The sequence below is a fragment of the Lampris incognitus genome, chromosome 3 (genome assembly GCF_029633865.1).
Source record: "Lampris incognitus isolate fLamInc1 chromosome 3, fLamInc1.hap2, whole genome shotgun sequence".
Taxonomy (NCBI): Eukaryota; Metazoa; Chordata; class Actinopteri; order Lampriformes; family Lampridae; genus Lampris; species Lampris incognitus.
Window position 1 is genome coordinate 81,215,852 of NC_079213.1, and position 18,525 is coordinate 81,234,376.

The 18,525-nt window shown below is 43.0% G+C and overlaps 1 protein-coding gene across 1 annotated transcript in view; it reads left to right on the top strand.

Annotated features, from left to right (window-relative positions):
* Positions 1 to 2,382: 2,382 nt before the first annotated feature.
* LOC130110415 (uncharacterized) overlaps positions 2,383 to 18,525 on the top strand; it is a 59,395-nt gene continuing 43,252 nt past the window's right edge. Inside the window, exon 1 of the mRNA XM_056277506.1 lies at positions 2,383 to 2,734. Coding sequence (XP_056133481.1) covers positions 2,477 to 2,734 — 258 coding nt within the window. The 5' untranslated portion in view covers positions 2,383 to 2,476. The remainder of the gene's footprint in view (positions 2,735 to 18,525) is intronic.

Genomic DNA, 18,525 nt, shown 5'->3' on the forward strand with positions numbered 1-18,525 from the left:
GGGACTCCAATGTAAGAAAGGATAAACAAGTATTTTATCCCACAGCTTGCAGTATCTTCTTACAGGGATACTCAAGGTTACGTTCTCCTCAACCAGCAAAACTGTCCTACAGTAAGAAACACGCGTGGCTCGGCTCGATCGCTGCTTGACACTCCTCCCACAAAACAAAAAATGGCCTCTCCCGCGTTCCCTCTTCCGTGTACCCACAAGACCTCTCTCTTAAAGCGACAGTACACGTATATGACGGTCGTTGTAAAACATACATAAAAGTAAATAATGACATAACATAAAATGTAGTAAACACAAATAACAGCACACAGACAGGATTTGGTGATATTTCATACTCAAACAAAATAAAATAAAAACATTAATTTTAACCTGGTTACATAGAGTGGATCTCATCTCATCTTCAGCCGCTTTTCCGGGGTCGGGTCGCAGTGGCAGCAAGCTAAGTAGGGCACTCCAGACGTCCCTCTCCCCAGCAACGCCCTCCAGCTCCTCCTGGGGGATCCCAAGGTGTTCCCAGGCCAGATTGGACTTGTAGTCCCTCCAGCACCTTCTGGTTCTACCCCGGGGTCTCCTCCAAGTTGGCCGTGCCGTAAACCCCCAAAGGAAGGCGCCCAGGAGGCATCCTAATCAGATGCCCGAACCACCTCAACTGGCTCCTTTCGACGCGAAGGAGCAGCGGCTCTATTCCGAGCACCCTCCGGATGCCCTAGCTCCTCATCCTATCTCTAAGGCTGAGCCAAGACACCCTACGGAGGAAACTAATTTCAGCTGCTTGTATCCGCGATCTCACCCTTTCGGTCACTACCCAAAGCTCATCACCATAGGTGAGGATTGGAACGAAGACTGACTGGTAAATTGAGAGCTTTGACTCCGGGCTCAGCTCATTCCTCACCACAACGGCCCGGCACACCGCAGGCGACAACGTTAACCATTCGACTAAAGGGTCCGACCCGTTAGCCAAGGGCTAACGTGTCTACTTATTCGTATACGTTACACTACCCCCCTCCTTCGGGAAACGCTTCCGATGGGCTCACGGTCCTTCACGATCTCACCATCCCACTTCTGACATCAATGTAGCGAATTCGGGGGGCAGCCCGGCCGGACCGTCACAGCCGGGTCGCGAACTCAGATTTCCCGCACCGCAGGCGACAACGTTAACCAGTCGAATAAAGCGTCCGACTCGTTAGCCAAGGGCTACCGAGCATATTCATCCGTGATCGTTACATTGCCCCCTTCCTTCGGGTAGGGCGTCCCCGGCCGGACCGTCACAGCCGGGGCGCGAACTCGTTTATTCCGCACCGCGGTCGACAACGTTAACCAGTGGGCTAAAGGGTTCGACCCATTAGCCAAGGGCAACAGCGCCTATTCATCCGTGATCGTTACAATATTATAGCGAATTCGGGGGCAGTCCGGAAGACCGTCGCCACAGCCGGGAAGCGAACCCATATCTCCCACTCCACAAGCGACAACGTTAACCAGTCTACTAAAGGTTCCGACCCATTAGTCAAGGACCAACGTGGCTACTTATCGATGCACGTTACACTATCCCCCTCTTTCGGTCGGCTCCCTCACGCCTCTGGGCGCACGCGCTTCCGATGACCTCACGGTCTCACCATCCCACTTCTGACACCAATGTAGCGAATTCGGGGGGCAGTTTGGGAGACCGTCGCCACAGACCGGGACGCGAACCGGGGTCTCTCACTCCGCAAGCGACAACGTTAACCAGTCGACTAAAGCATCCGACCCGTTAGTCAAAGACCAACGTGTCTACTTATCCATGCACGCTACAATATATACAAGTACGTCCAGCTGCAGCCGACAGTAAGGGACGAGGCTACAGGTTAGGGTTAGGGGGCTATACGTGTAGCCCCGCCCGGGGCCGCCCCATGTATAGCCCAGTCTCGTTCCATGAGCTGCAGCCGGGTCCTACTCTATAAATACGGTTGTACCAAATCCGACCGCTTCATGTTTTCTATTGCCACCCCCACCCCCCGTCTCAAAATTGTCATTGTGGTCAGACTATGAAACAGACCATTCATTCATTCTCCAAACCGCTTATCCTGCTCTTAAGGTCGCGGGGATGCTGGAGCCTGTCCCAGCAGCCAGTGGGCGGCAAGCGAGGAGACACCCTGGACAAGCCGTCAGGACATCACAGAACAGAAACAGACCATTCTTTGTGAAAATAATTTTGCAAAGAGTGAAATTATTAATAGGTTGCAGCATCCCCGCGACCCTGAGTAGGATAAGCGGTTTGGATAATGGATGGATGGATGGATGGATGGATATCAGTACCCGGTAGTCTCACCTACGTTACTGTTCATTCTCGTATTGGCGCGCCGGGAAGTTCCCGAGCATGCGCAGTGTCGTGTTTACGTAGGGATTGTTGCGTTAACGAGCAGTATATTTTACCAGTGGCTTAGTTTTCTTCCAGTTGCAAGTTGCACTCTTCTTTTTCAAATTTACCAGAATGGTCAATTTAAAATGTGCCTATCGGTCCTGTCAGAGCACCACGAAGCTGTTTTCATTCCCTACTGACTCTTCGCGGTCTCGCCGATGGCTGCAGATAGTGGGCTACCCAGAGGACACAAAAACAAGCAATTTGCGGGTTTGCGCTAACCATTTCTCACCCGAATGCTTCAGAAACTACACTGAGGTGCAAATGGGATATTCCGTCCGGCTTCGCCTGACCGACGACGCGGTTCCCAGTCCCCCAGAAGGACCTCCGGTGAGTAATGCGTAAAGGTGCATTGAGTGGAAAGACTGCTGTAGTTAGCGGATGAGCAGCATATATGCAAACGATTCAACGATTCACTGATGCTGCATTCAAGTCAACTCGGAACAACTCCACTTAGAAATTTCCGACGTCACGCGTTTACGCTGTTCATTCAAGAGAAAAAAAATCATGGATGTCTGTTGAACGGCTTTATATTTATATGAAAGAATATATTGGATGTATGCAGCATAGCGTACTTGTCTTCCGGAGATGCATTTGGTGCGTGGACATTTTTATTATAGATATAAATGTGTCATTCTGTTCTGTTCTTCTTCAACTATACAGAATGGACGGTTAAAGCGCTTGGAACTTGCTTACTTATGTCTTTATTCACATAAACAGACTGCACGTTACGTCCAGCTCCAGCCAGCTTACTCTTATAGTGTGTCACACTCAAATTGGTCCCCGGAACAACAAACTAGGAACAACAATACTATCGTTATAGCTTTTCTTTCTTTTTTTCCAGTCAAGTCCCTTACTCTTAACATATCACTTATTATCGGTGATCAATATTATCTTTAAACAAAAAAAACTTGCATGCTTAACATCATTACGGATATGAATTTCAGTATCACAACAAATAAAATCCTCTTTTCCAGAAACTACCCTGTCACTTAAATTATAAATACAGATACACATAACTAAACATTGTATTCAAATAAGCGGCATATACATTCCACTTTTTCTTTTTCCTTTTTTTTAAACTTGCTTACTTATGTCTTTATTCAGATAAACAGACTGCACGTTACATTCAGCTCAAGCCAGTTTACTCTTGTAGTGTGTCACACTCAAATTGGACCCCGGAACAACAATACTATTGTTACAATAAATTGTGTGTGGAGTTTGCATTTTCTCCCCGTGTCTGCGTGGGTTTCCTCCGGGTGCTCCGGTTTCCTCCCACAGCCCAAAGACATGTAGGTCAGGTGAATCGCCCGTACTAAATTGTCCCTAGGTGTGAATGTGTTGGCCCTGTGATGGCCTGGCGGCCTGTCCAGGGTGTCTCCCCGCCTGCCTCCCAATGACTGCTGGGATAGGCTCCAGCATCCCCGCGACCCTGAGAGCAGGATAAGCGGTCAGGATAATGGATGGATGGATGGATGGATAAAGTGTCACGTGACTGCAAGCTGCAGTTGTCGGGATCCAAGCACCTGTGCGTGATGTGGACCTTTGTGCAAGTGTGATCCCCGTGACTGCGGTGAAGTTGTTTTTATAGACATTCGGACTTGAGACAGATTTCTCCTCGATGCAACTAAAACGATCCAAATCAATGATATATTTATGATCCACTGGCGAAGGACAAAAGACTAAGTGTGTGTATTCCCCCGAATTAAGGTCGGCAATTCACCGATTGTTATGGATGTTGATATTGAGCACTTAATAAAGATTCATGAACTGAAACACCGATCTCCGTTAAGACCTATCCGACTCTCCGTCCAGACGCCAAGAGACCGTCTCAAAAAAGACACAAAGGAATATGGGGGGGGGGGGGTCAACTCACACTTAAAAAAAGACACACTCTAGTAGTTCTGTAACAAGTAGCCTAATGAAATACCTGAAAGTATACATGGTGAAAAAACCCAGAATAATTACGAAAACAAAAAACAATGCATTCCAATGGTTCCAACAGGTATGCAACAAAATGCACCCCGCTGACGTAAAGATTTTGTCAAATGAAAGTTCTGTCCTTCTATTATTGTTTGATTTTTGACTGGGTCTTTAGTAAAAGTGTAGTAAGGCACTTAATGAATACTATAGCCAGATATGAGAAAAGGAGCAAAGGTACACAACAATAACGGATACAGCCATGAAACAACTTTTCTACTGCTCCCAATACTCCCTTCTATCAGACACAGTCACTAGTTTTCTCAGTTTTTGCTTGTCTCATTATTACATGTGTATAAAGCACCAAATTAATACCATGGCCTATTGTGAGATAATGAGCAAAGGCAACGATAACAGATACAGTCATGAAAAATCTTTTGTACTACACAGAATGCTCCCTTCTCTTTGGCATGGTCTCTAGCAACGGCGTCTCTACATTAGGGGCCGGCACCAGATGTCACCAGTGCACGACATGATCAATTCAGTGTAACAAGTAATAAGAAGTTATATACACTACCGTTCAAAAGTTTGGGATCACCCAAACAATTTTGTGTTTTCCATGAAAAGTCACACTTATTCACCACCATATGTTGTGAAATGAATAGAAAATAGAGTCAAGACATTGACAAGGTTAGAAATAATGATTTGTATTTGAAATAAGATTTTTTTTACATCAAACTTTGCTTTCGTCAAAGAATCCTCCATTTGCAGCAATTACAGCATTGCAGACCTTTGGCATTCTAGCTGTTAATTTGTTGAGGTAATCTGGAGAAATTGCACCCCACGCTTCCAGAAGCAGCTCCCACAAGTTGGATTGGTTGGATGGGCACTTCTTGCGTACCATACGGTCAAGCTGCTCCCACAACAGCTCAATGGGGTTCAGATCTGGTGACTGCGCTGGCCACTCCATTACCGATAGAATACCAGCTGCCTGCTTCTGCTCTAAATAGTTCTTGCACAATTTGGAGGTGTGTTTAGGGTCATTGTCCTGTTGTAGGATGAAATTGGCTCCAATCAAGCGCTGTCCACTGGGTATGGCATGGCGTTGCAAAATGGAGTGATAGCCTTCCTTATTCAGAATCCCTTTTACCCTGTACAAATCTCCCACCTTACCAGCACCAAAGCAACCCCAGACCATCACATTACCTCCACCATGCTTAACAGATGGCGTCAGGCATTCTTCCAGCATCTTTTCATTTGTTCTGCGTCTCACAAACGTTCTTCTTTGTGATCCAAACACCTCAAACTTGGATTCATCCGTCCACAACACTTTTTTCCAGTCTTCCTCTGTCCAATGTCTGTGTTCTTTTGCCCATCTTAATCTTTTTCTTTTATTGGTCAGTCTCAGATATGGCTTTTTCTTTGCCACTCTGCCCTGAAGCCCAGAATCCCGCAGCCGCCTCTTCACTGTAGATGTTGACACTGGTGTTTTGCGGGTACTATTTAATGAAGATGCCAGTTGGGGACCTGTGAGGCGTCTGTTTCTCAAACTAGAGACTCTAATGTACTTATCTTCTTGCTTAGTTGTGCAACGCGGCCTCCCACTTCTTTTTCTACTCTGGTTAGAGCCTGTTTGTGCTGTCCTCTGAAGGGAGTAGTACACACCGGTGTAGGAAATCTTCAATTTCTTAGCAATTTCTCGCATGGAATAGCCTTCATTTCTAAGAACAAGAATAGACTGTCGAGTTTCAGATGAAAGTTCTCTTTTTCTGGCCATTTTGAGCGTTTAATTGACCCCACAAATGTGATGCTCCAGAAACTCAATCTGCTCAAAGGAAGGTCAGTTTTGTAGCTTCTGTAACAAGCTAAACTGTTTTCAGATGTGTGAACATGATTGCACAAGGGTTTTCTAATCATCAATTAGCCTTCTGAGCCAACGAGCAAACACATTGTACCATTAGAACACTGGAGTGATAGTTGCTTGAAATGGGCCTCTATACACCTATGTAGATATTGCACCAAAAACCAGACATTTGCAGCTAGAATAGTCATTTACCACATTAGCAATGTATAGAGTGTATTTCTTTAAAGTTAAGACTAGTTTAAAGTTATCTTCATTGAAAAGTACAGTGCTTTTCCTTCAAAAATATGGACATTTCAATGTGATCCCAAACTTTTGAACGGTAGTGTATATGTGTGTGTGTGCGTGTGTTTGTGTGTGTGTGTGTATTTGGTGGCACGGCGGTGCAGTGGTTAGCGTGGTCACCTCACAGCAAGAAGGTCCTGGGTTTGAGCCCTGGGGTAGTCCAACCTAGGTGGGTCATCCTGGGTCGTCCTCTGTGGGGAGTTTGCATGTTCTCCCCTTGTCTGTGTGGGTTTCCTCTGGGGGCTCCGGTTTCCTCCCACAGTCCAAAGACATGCAAGTCATTTGAACTGGCCATACTAAATTGTCCCTAGGAATGAAATGTGTGTGTGTGTGTGTGTGTGTGTGTGTGTGTGTGGGCCCAGTGTGGCCTGGCGGCCTGTCCAGGGTGTCTCCCCACCCGCCGCCCAATGACTTCTGGAATAGGCTCCAGCATCCCTGCGACCCTGAGAGCAGGATAAGTGGTTAAGATAATGGATGGATGGATGGATGGATATATATACACTACCGTTCAAAAGTTTGGGATCACCCAAACAATTTTGTGTTTTCCATGAAAAGTCACACGTATTCACCACCATATGTTGTGAAATGAATAGAAAATAGAGTCAAGACATTGACAAGGTTAGAAATAATGATTTTTATTTGAAATAAGATTTTTTTTACATCAAACTTTGCTTTCGTCAAAGAATCCTCCATTTGCAGCAATTACAGCATTGCAGACCTTTGGCATTCTAGCTGTTAATTTGTTGAGGTAATCTGGAGAAATTGCACCCCACGCTTCCAGAAGCAGCTCCCACAAGTTGGATTGGTTGGATGGGCACTTCTTTGAGCAGATTGAGTTTCTGGAGCATCACATTTGTGGGGTCAATTAAACGCTCAAAATGGCCAGAAAAAGAGAACTTTCATCTGAAACTCGACAGTCTATTCTTGTTCTTAGAAATGAAGGCTATTCCATGCGAGAAATTGCTAAGAAATTGAAGATTTCCTACACCGGTGTGTACTACTCCCTTCAGAGGACAGCACAAACAGGCTCTAACAGGTACTATTTAATGAAGATGCCAGTTGGGGACCTGTGAGGCGTCTGTTTCTCAAACTAGAGACTCTAATGTACTTATCTTCTTGCTCAGTTGTGCAACGCGGCCTCCCACTTCTTTTTCTACTCTGGTTAGAGCCTGTTTGTGCTGTCCTCTGAAGGGAGTAGTACACACCGGTGTAGGAAATCTTCAATTTCTTAGCAATTTCTCGCATGGAATAGCCTTCATTTCTAAGAACAAGAATAGACTGTCGAGTTTCAGATGAAAGTTCTCTTTTTCTGGCCATTTTGAGCGTTTAATTGACCCCACAAATGTGATGCTCCAGAAACTCAATCTGCTCAAAGAAGTGCCCATCCAACCAATCCAACTTGTGGGAGCTGCTTCTGGAAGCGTGGGGTGCAATTTCTCCAGATTACCTCAACAAATTAACAGCTAGAATGCCAAAGGTCTGCAATGCTGTAATTGCTGCAAATGGAGGATTCTTTGACGAAAGCAAAGTTTGATGTAAAAAAAATCTTATTTCAAATACAAATCATTATTTCTAACCTTGTCAATGTCTTGACTCTATTTTCTATTCATTTCACAACATATGGTGGTGAATAAGTGTGACTTTTCATGGAAAACACAAAATTGTTTGGGTGATCCCAAACTTTTGAACGGTAGTGTATATATTCTTCGTAATTAACATTATTGCGTGTTTATTGCCTATTACAATGATAGCGCTGTCCAATACATTCCAAATGTCTTCCTGTACCTGTTGCGTAAAGGTCAGTACTTCCCCTAACAGTCTTTGTTGATGAGTGTGGGGCCAGTCTGTCAGCATACGTTTAACCAAGTGAGTAGTTGAAAACACTGTGCACATGTTCAACACGCTTTCAATAATGAGCTGTGGGGCACAATCATGTTGGCCCCATGCTGAGAGCAGCCAGTAAAAATAATAGAATGACATAGTTTATGAAATGTCATTTACAGTATCAGCGTTGCTATGCAGCTACAAGCAACACCATCGGACAACAGAGGTTAAATGCACTTGCTGTGTTATCAGTTGAAGATTAATTCATTCATGGATGGTGGATTTAGAAAGAAAAGTTATTGACAAGTTTGCCCAGATGAAAGATTGTCATGCATCTTTTCTTTTCAAGCAATGAACGTCATTGGTAAATCTATTTTGCATGATTACAAGGCGTGTTATTTTGGCTGTAGGTCAAGGCCCGGAAAGCAATAGGTGAAATGTTGCTTTGAATGTTATTACAGTTGCAGACCACAGTGATCGTATACTGCTTGACAGGGATTAAATTGGGCCAGGGCTATCCATATCATGTCATCAGACGGAAAAAAAACAAAACTAAAACATCTTCCGTCAACAATTGATTTATTCATACATTTTACTCTGCCTTTATTGTTAAAAGAATACATATATTATATTATAGGAAAATGTCCTCACCATGGCAGGAGTGAGTATACCACGCAGTTCGTCTGATATTTCCACTAAACAATGTTTCTTCTATCAACATTGATTTTTTTTTTTTTTGCAAACTGCTGCAAACTTTGTTAGCTACAAACCAGCAACCGTGGTCATTCATTATATATCAGCAGCTGGGCAGCATGGTGGCCCAGTGGTTAGTGCAGTTGTCTCACAGCAAGAAGATCCTGGGTTCAAACTCCAGGCCGCCCCAGTTCCTTTCTGTGTGGAGTTTGCATGTTTTCCATGTGTCTGCATGGGTTTCCACTGGGTGTTGCAGTTTCCTCCCACCATCAAAGATCAGAGACATGCATGTTAGGGTTAATACTCCTGCCTGTGCCCTTGACCAAGGCAATAGGAAAAAAGAACTGGAGTTGGTCCCCAGGCTCTGCACTGTGGCTGCCCACTGCTCCTAGCATAGGATGGATGAAATGCAGAAAATGTTCGTTTTATTTATTTTTTTCGTTTCGCTTTACTTATCACTGTACATGCATACAACGAATTTCATTGTATGCATGTACAATGATAAAGTGTCGTTGTCTTCTTCTTCTTCTTCCTCTTCTTCTTTTACTTCACATCATTTTTCTTTTTTTTTAGTTTTAAATCAAGGCAAACTCAGATAAACAAGTAACGTATTTTAGCTAGCTAGATATGGGTAGTAATACGTATCAGTACACCGGCTAAGTTACTCTTCTACTGTATGCAGCCAGTGCCATTTTGCTAGGATTAATTTTGTAAACGTGTGTTGATATGAACCGTTCTATTAATTATGTTGGGCTGGAAGCCAGTATCTGGCGTAAGTGGATGGCCAGGTAGGAAGAAAAATAGGTGAGAAATTGGCAGGTTTGATAACAGACTGTGAATTGCTCTGATATTGTGCTAATACAATGATTTGAGTTTGTGGCAGGTTGCCTCCAATCTTTTGGTAGCCAACAATCTCTATCAGTGGGAGAGAAAGGTTTGGAAATTTGAAAAGGTGTTGATAGCCTGTGCATATTTGTAAGATGTAAATCAATTCCAGATTAATGATACTGTTAAAGAGTCTGTTCTATTCATATTACTTTGTATTATTATTTTCTCTAGTGGCACCAACAGCATTGATACAGATACGCAGGAGAGTGCACTTACAGAAATTTTTTTATCATCATCAGCTGTAGTGTGTTATATTTTATTTACAGTTTGTCAAATGATATCAATCAGATTTTATAGTCTATGTGCACCCATGGCAACCCTGAAACCACAGAACCCCCCACATAGCAAATCCCAATTTAATCCCTGCTGCTTGATAACTTTGGATTTGTAATTTGAGGCTGTATAACAAGGCAATATACCAGTTGTTTGTGATCAAATGCTGTTATTGAAGATGTCACTTATATCCCTGTCTCCACTTCCGCTAACTCCTGCACCATGATACGTTAATGTGCGATTTGTGATTTCATTCATGATGAGGTGCATTTGTATTTGGATTCACTGAGCAAGTAGGTTTGTGTGTAGTTTGATGAGTTGGATGCTGCCCATAAAGAGTTTATTGTGCTCCACCAGGCTTTCCATGCTAGAGACACCCTGATCACTAATTTTCTGTTTTTGCTTGTGTCATTATTACATGTGTATAAGGCACCCAATGACTAACGTAGCCTTTTATAGAAAAAGAGCAAAGTTATGCAACGATAATAGATATAGTCATGAAACAACTTCCCTACTGCTCAGAATACCCCCTTCTATCAGACAAGGTCCCTAGTTTTTGCTTGTGTCATTATTACACATATAAGGCACCCAATGAATAACATAGCCTATTATGAGAAAAAGAACAAAGGTATGCAACAATAATAAATAAATCATGAAACAACTTTTGCACTACTCATAATATTATCTTCTCTTGGACATGGTCCCTAGTTTGTTTGTTTTTTTTTAAAAGTTTGTTTTTTTAATTCATTGTTAATTATGTAATAAGTCACCAAATTAATATAGAAAATGAGCAATGGTATGCATTGGTAATTGCCAGAGAGCTTGGCAGAAAACTAGCACTATTATCACACTGACAGGCTAAATAAACTGGTCAATATAATGCCATAGAAGCAGAATAGATAGATCAATAATTTGTCCTCCATTGGAGGAAATTTGTTGCCAATAACGGGGACTTAGAAGAATACTTATTGTGTCAAACTACAATACCACAAAGAGCATCCTGCACAGCCTCTGGATCAGTCCCACAAATTGCTCCGGTGAAAGTTCTTCCCCCTTTAGAGCATATTATCACGTTGGTTGGAGTTCACACTCCAAGCTGGTCCTTTGCTACAGACACCTGCAGAAATCCTGATCTCGCTGTGCTACAAAGATATATGCACATGTATCTTGGTACATCAGAGTGGAATAGTATGTGTAATAAAGTTTGTTGTAATATGGTATCTTATAAACACACAAACAGGCCACAAATGGAAATATGATGTAACAGCCACTGTTAAAACATGTCTTAATGACTTTCCACTCCTTGTTACATGTGTACTTGGTCAGGTGTAGTCTGACCCCAACCACACTGCAAGACACATACTAAATAGATGTCTTTGAATGTTCAACAATCCAGGTAAGAAAATCAAAGAAAGTTGAATCCGTTCATCTGGACACATTGATTGACAGAAACCTTTCATCACTCATCTAAGTGACCTATTCAGTCTGGCCACACTGAAGGGGTCACTTAGATGAGTGATGAAATGTTTCTGTCAACATTGTGTCAACATGAACTGATTCAACTTTCTTTGATTCTAAATAGATGTTAGTGGTAATTATTGCAGCTTCATCTATGTACCATCACATTCACAGCTGCTTCAAACAGGCTCAGAAACCACACCCCAATACTACAGTATATAGATTCTTAATTAATGCATGAATTTCATGAAACTTATGACCTGTGTCAACTGGTAACACAATGCAATACATTGATATAATTTTTTTTATTGGCTTTGATCATCTAGGAAAATAAGACATGAAATTGTGTTACTATTCAGTATCTTCTACTGAGATTTATTTCCTAATAATAGATAAACGTTTAACAATGTATTAATTTGATTAACATAAAGGTAAAACTCAAAACATCATTAGCTTAACTGTGAGCATTTAAAGGCAATCATAGCCAATATGTGTCCATTTCTCACCTGTGCTATGTTCATTTAGCTAACAGAAATAACAACGCCAATGTGTTTCAGTCCGTTTCTCATATACGCTGTCTGACATGTTCATGCACTTCTTGTGGTACCATCGCTCACATTCATCAGAGCAAATCTGTTTAGAATAAGTATGAGTTATACAGTAGCTAACACCTTCACTCTAGCAGCTACACAGAGTACGATGAATTTAATATAGCCAAATAAAAATGAGTGACAGAAATTGTTATTTTTTGCATTATCTCAGCCCATAAGATTTTTCTTCATTTTGTAATAAGCTATGGGGGAAATTGACAAGGGAGCATAGCTTTTTGGTTTACCTTCTCAATGTTAATTTATTAATACAACAGGGTCCCTTCTAAGTCTAAATCCTGTTTTAAGTTAGAAATGAAATCTAACAAGAGTGTCACGAATTCCCCTAGCTATAAGTTATTTTCATCTGGGGTTTGTTCTCATGCCATGTCACTATGGGGTACTCACACTAGGCACAGTTGCCTTGTACTGTGCCCGAGCACGACTGTGCCCCTCCCCACTTCCCAGCTGGCCTGCACTCACATTGTGCTTAACGTTCCAGGCCTGGGCACGCTTACGTCATCACGATGGGACTTTTTGTGTCAAAGAGATGCGCTTTCACGTAGCACAATGGAGTTTATGATTTTATTTACCTTGTGGCTTATCGTTTTGGGCATGGTGAGACATGACCCTCTCACTTGTCTTATAGATTTATCAATTATGCAGTGCAACAATTTTCAGTAAATTGTGCTGCACGCATAAGGATGTTTTTTAAATGGGATTTTTGCATAATTGATGTTATAGCGTTCTGTGCTCTGACACGGTTAGCGATCACACTAGATGCATACCATGCCCGAGTCCAACTGAACCATGCCTGAGCCCACCTTTTCAAGCAGGCCATGGCACGGTATGGAACGATCACACTAGTCAAATAAACTGGACTTTGGGGTTCAAACGTGCTCAGGCACGGTATGGATCACCTAGTGTGAGTACACCTTAACGCTCATGTCAGTTCAGACCCTGTCATTCCCCCTTGCCATGCAGTCACCTCAAAGCCTTTGGCAAAGGCAAAGGAAAAGGCGTATGGTGAGTTGTATGAGAGGTTAGACACTAAGGAAGGAGAAAAGGTCTTGTACTGATTGGCTAGACAGAGGAACTGAGCTATTAAGGATGTGCAGCAGGTTAGGATGATCAAGGATAGAGATGGAAATGTGTTGACAAGCGAGGAGAGTGTGCTGAGAAGGTGGAAGGAATACTTTGAGGGGCTGATGAATGAAGAAAATGAGAGAGAGAGAAGGTTGGATGATGTAGGGATAGTGAATCAGGAAGAGTGGTGGATTAGCAAGGCGGAAGTGAGGTTAGCAATGAAGAGGATGAAGAGTGGAAAAGCAGTTGGTCCTGATGACATACCTGTGGAAGCATGGAGATGTTTAGGAGAGATGGCAGTGGATTTTTTAACTAGATTGTTTAACACAATCTTGGAAAGTGAGAGGATGCCTGAGGAGTGGAGAAGAAGCATACTGGTACCGATTTTCAAGAGTAAGGGCGATGTGCAGAGCTGTAGCAACTACAGAGGTAGTATAAAGTCAACCAGTCACAGCATGAAGATATGGGAAAGAGTAATAGAAGCTAGGTCAAGAGGAGAGGTGATGCTTAGCGAGCAGCAGTATGGTTTCATGCCACGAAAGAGCACCACAGATGCAATGTTTGCTTTGAGAATGTTGATTGAGAAGTATAGAGAAGGTCAGAAGGAGTTACATTGTGTCTTGTGGATTTAGAGAAAGCATATGACAGGGTGCTGAGAGAGGAGGTGTGGTATTGTATGAGGAAGTTGGGAGTTGCAGAGAAGTATGTAGGAGTGGTGCAGGATATGTATGAGGGAAGTGTGACAGTGGTGAGGTGTGCGGTTGGAATGACAGATGGGTTCAAGGTGGAGGTGGGATTACATCAAGGATTGGCTCTGAGCTCTTTCTTGTTTGCAATGGTGATGGACAGGTTGACTGATGAGACCAGGCAGCAGTCTCCGTGGCCTATGATGTTTGCGAATGACATTGTGATCTGTAGCGAGAGTAGGGTGCAGGTTGAGGAGAGCCTGGAGAGGTGGAGGTATGCACTGGTGAGAAGAGGAATGAAAGTCAGTAGGCGCAAGATGGAATACCTATGCGTGAATGAGAGGGAGGACAGTGGAATGGTCAGGATGCAAGGAGTAGGGGTGACGAAGGCATATGAGTTTAAATACTTGGGGTCAACTGTCCAAAGTAACGGTGAGTGCAGAAGAGAGTGCAGGCAGAGTGGAGTGGCTGGAGACGAGTGTCAGGAGTGCTTTGCAACAGAAGGGTACCAGCAAGACTTAAAGGGAAGGTTTACAATATGGTTGTGAGACCAGCTATGTTGTATGGTTTGTAGACAGTGGCATTGACAAAAAGACAGGAGGCGGAGCTGGAGGTGGCAGAGTTGAAGATGCTAAGATTTTCACTGGGAGTGACGAAGAAGGACAGGATTAGGAACGAGTATATTAGAGGGACAGCTCAGGTTGGACGGTTTGGAGACAAAGCAAGAGAGGCAAGATTGAGATGGCTTGGACATGTGTGGAGGAGAGATGCTGGGTATATTGGGAGAAGGATGCTGAATATGGAGCGGCCAGGGAAGAGGAAAAGAGGAAGACCAACAAGTAGGTTTATGGATGTGGTTAAAGAGGACACGCAGGTGGCTGGTGTGACAGAGGAAGATGCAGAGGACAGGAAGAAATGACAACGGACGATCCACTGTGGCAACCCCTAATGGGAGCAGCCAAAAGTAGTAGTAGTAGTAGTAGAAGATTTATTGAAAAATAGCCTATTCATCATAACACTGTGTCTGAATTTTTAAATTGAAACTCACCCAGTCTGCGTCCTCTAATATCCCAGTCACACAAGTCATACCACCGTGTGAGAAAAGCTCTTTCAGAGATTCTGTAAATTAATTGTTATGGGCATTTCCATATTCTAGTCTTGTTCTGCTTCTTTCGGCTTGTTCCCTTTTTTCCAGGGGTCGCCACAGCGGATTTGATAGTTTCCATTGGTACCCTGTGAGGGCACAGCACTGATGGCAGCCTTGTCAGTCTACATAATGATTGGGCAAAATTTTACGTCGGCTGCCCTTTCTGACACAACCACTAACCCTATTGCCGGGGGCACAGGTAAAGCCGTGGATGCCATATTTTAGTTTATATTCAAGTACTAGAATATGGAAATTTAAAATAATTTCCATATTCTGGTACTTGCATTAAATTATTATAGAGTACCTATACCTGTGCTGATATTCATAGATAGCAGTTACATCACTGCGTCCTGTCCAGAAAATGTAAACTTTTGATATAGAACAGGGTCAATTTACTTTTTTTTTTTTAATAGCAGGAAAAAAAATGCACTTACCCTATACGTTGAACAAATGCTGACATCCAAATCGAGTATTTGCAGTGGTGGGCATTCAGGGTTATCAGAGCCAACTCTGCTGGCCCTGTCAAAATCAAAATGTGTTTTTCATAGTTAAATTGATGTGTGCCTGAAATGTGTCTGAATTCAATTACTTGTTTTCTGGTGGGGCTGTGCAGGGATTTCCTATGTCATCTAAATGCATCACAGCACCTTGGACCAGCACTAGTAGTATTCATTGAAGCTCGAAGCTGTAAACTGATTACAATGACTGACCATATCATCAACCAATCAAATTTTTATGTGTAGTGACAAAATGCCCCGGGGGCCCTGCGATGTATTGGTGCTAGCCCCTGGTGTCATTATCAACTTTGAACCTGAGCGTTTGGCAGGTTGTGAGCAAACTAAGCACAATGGCTGCCGCATTCACAGCTACTGACGATCTTGTTGCCGATCTACTTTGTGTTATTTGCAGATCCGGGAGGATTGTCTGCATTTTTTACACGTTCTCCTAAATGAACTAAATTACTGGATGAATGTTGGATGAATTTTGAGTCTTTCAAGTGAGGTGGAACTTCAACTCCAGGTTGGTGTGCACATTTTTCTTATTGTACTGAAGGTGGTGCACTGACAATATTGTGGCTATAATTTATTGAATTTGTTGAAGTTGCGCAGTGACCACTACATCAGTTGTGGAAACATGTTTTTTTGTCATGTGGTGTGCATGTGCAACCTGGTTGCTGAGTGACATAAAGGAAGATCTGATAGTGATGCTGCAATAGCTGCTATAGTGCACAGTGGTGTGCGTTGTGGTTGTTGAAGATCAGCTGTCTTGTTGGTGTTGGTGGAGTAGTGCATATAGTGTGTGATAGTGTATTTTGTATGTGGCTGTGTTGGCTGTATCGCCACCCATATTAGAAATGTGTGTGTGTGCGTGTGTGTGTGTAGAAGGGGGGTACAGTTTGTTACTGAAGGCCCTGACTGAAACCCTACAGTACGCTACTGCAAGGACTCATGCCCATTCCTATAAATTAATGCATAACATTTTTAGGAAGTCAAGAGCAATTTATCATCTGCAGTAATGTGTTTTGAATGTAGTCACTTGATTACCTGAAATTGTTAGCCTCAATTACCAAACCCACTGCAAGGAAGCTGTTTTATGAGATTGCCACAGGTATAGTACTTAGGTTGCTTGTCCGGGAATGTCACAGCGAATGCCCTGGCTTTGTATATGGGAAACAAACAAAGTGACTCAAACTGAGCCACACAACACTATTACAGCCAATCAGCAACAGGGGGCGTATATGCTCATGCAAAGGATGCGTGTAGCGTTTTTCCAACCCACTTTAGATCAAAGGTCTGTGTGACAAAAGCTCTGATTGGCTAACTCTAACCCCACCATAACCTTAACCAATCAGAGGCAGGCATTCCTGGACCTTAACCAATCAGAGGCAGGTATTCCCAGTGTGGGTTATTAAAAAAAACCTCTTGCACACAGGACAGGGGGAAAGGGGGCAGTAGGAGCGAGAGGGACGGTAAATCTGGCACATGTTAACGAGCTAAACTCCACAACATAATTGTATTGTCAAGGAGAGATAGCCGAGCAACTGCCAAAGAAGAGAAGGTCAGAAGAACAAAAATTGAAAAAGAAGTGCTGTGATCAGGCAAGGGCGAAGAGCACTTTTTATTTTTAACAGCATTTAAAATAAAAACAAAGTACAGAACAAGAGGTCTTGCTTGTTATCATCCAACACCAAAGACAGATATACAGGTACAGGTCATCACACAGGGATTTCAGCAATGTTGCCTAGTGAGAAAGAAGAGAGGGGGGAAAAAAAACCCTGATCAACAACAGTTTCCTTTAAGTGGCAATCCCATTTTTGCAGTATTTTCCCCCTTTGTCTTTCTGTAGACGGAGGATGAAAGTCGTCTTTTCCATGGAGCATATATAATTGACAATTCCAGTAAAAAGGTCCGTATTTGGAGGATTTCTCTGCAGCCAACATTAGTGACAGCTTTTTTTAGATGCTACTAGGACATTTTTCAGACGATAGGCATCACCTTTACATAAGTTTTTTAGGGGGAACACCAAGATACAGAGAGGAAAACACACATCAGTATTAAAACCCAGGATCCTAGATATCAAATGTCCCACTTTTTCCCAAAAAGGTTGAATATGTGGACAGAACCAAAATATGTGGGCATGGTCCACTTGCATTGATCCACTCTCTCTCCAGCAAGGGTGCTGGGTCCCAGGAAACTTGGATGCATTAACATTGTTGAGGCTTTCCAACGGTGGAGAGACCTCCGAGAGTTGAAATGCATGAAGACAGATGCGGAGATTGTGCCGTTTCTGCTTGACAGGTGGTTAACATTAGTTTTGCCAATACTGCCAACTCTCAGGCATTGAGCGTGAGACTCATTCAATTTGCATAGATCTCACAATCTCATGCTACACATGCCTTTTTCACACTATTTGTTTTCACTTCCTCCGATGTAAAATTTGGGATTTTTAAGTGAAGGAACAGCAGTGTGTGCAACAACAAATTATTGTGATGCACATTCTGGTGGAGCAGCCAATCATAATGATTTTGTGGTTGAGCAACTGACCTTCTGATCATGAGTGGAGCAAGGCAGAAGGAAAAAATACACGAAGAAGGTAAGTGCAATGGTCATTTTTTGAATTTTATGAATTTGTCGGGTGTTACTCAAAGTTGTAAAGCTGGCCTACATGGAACAAGGTTAGCAAAGTTGTTGCAGCATTTACAGCACTTATGTGCATTGTTTTATGCTTAAAAACATGGTACCAGTCAAACATCTGGACATGCCCATGGGAGGAGATCCCAGGGTAGACCCAGAACTCGGTGGAAGGACTACATGTCCAATCTGGCCTGGGAATGCCTTGGGATCCCTCAGGAGGAGCTGGAGGGCGTTGATGGGGACAGGGATGTCTGGAGTGCCCTACTTATAGTGAGGGAA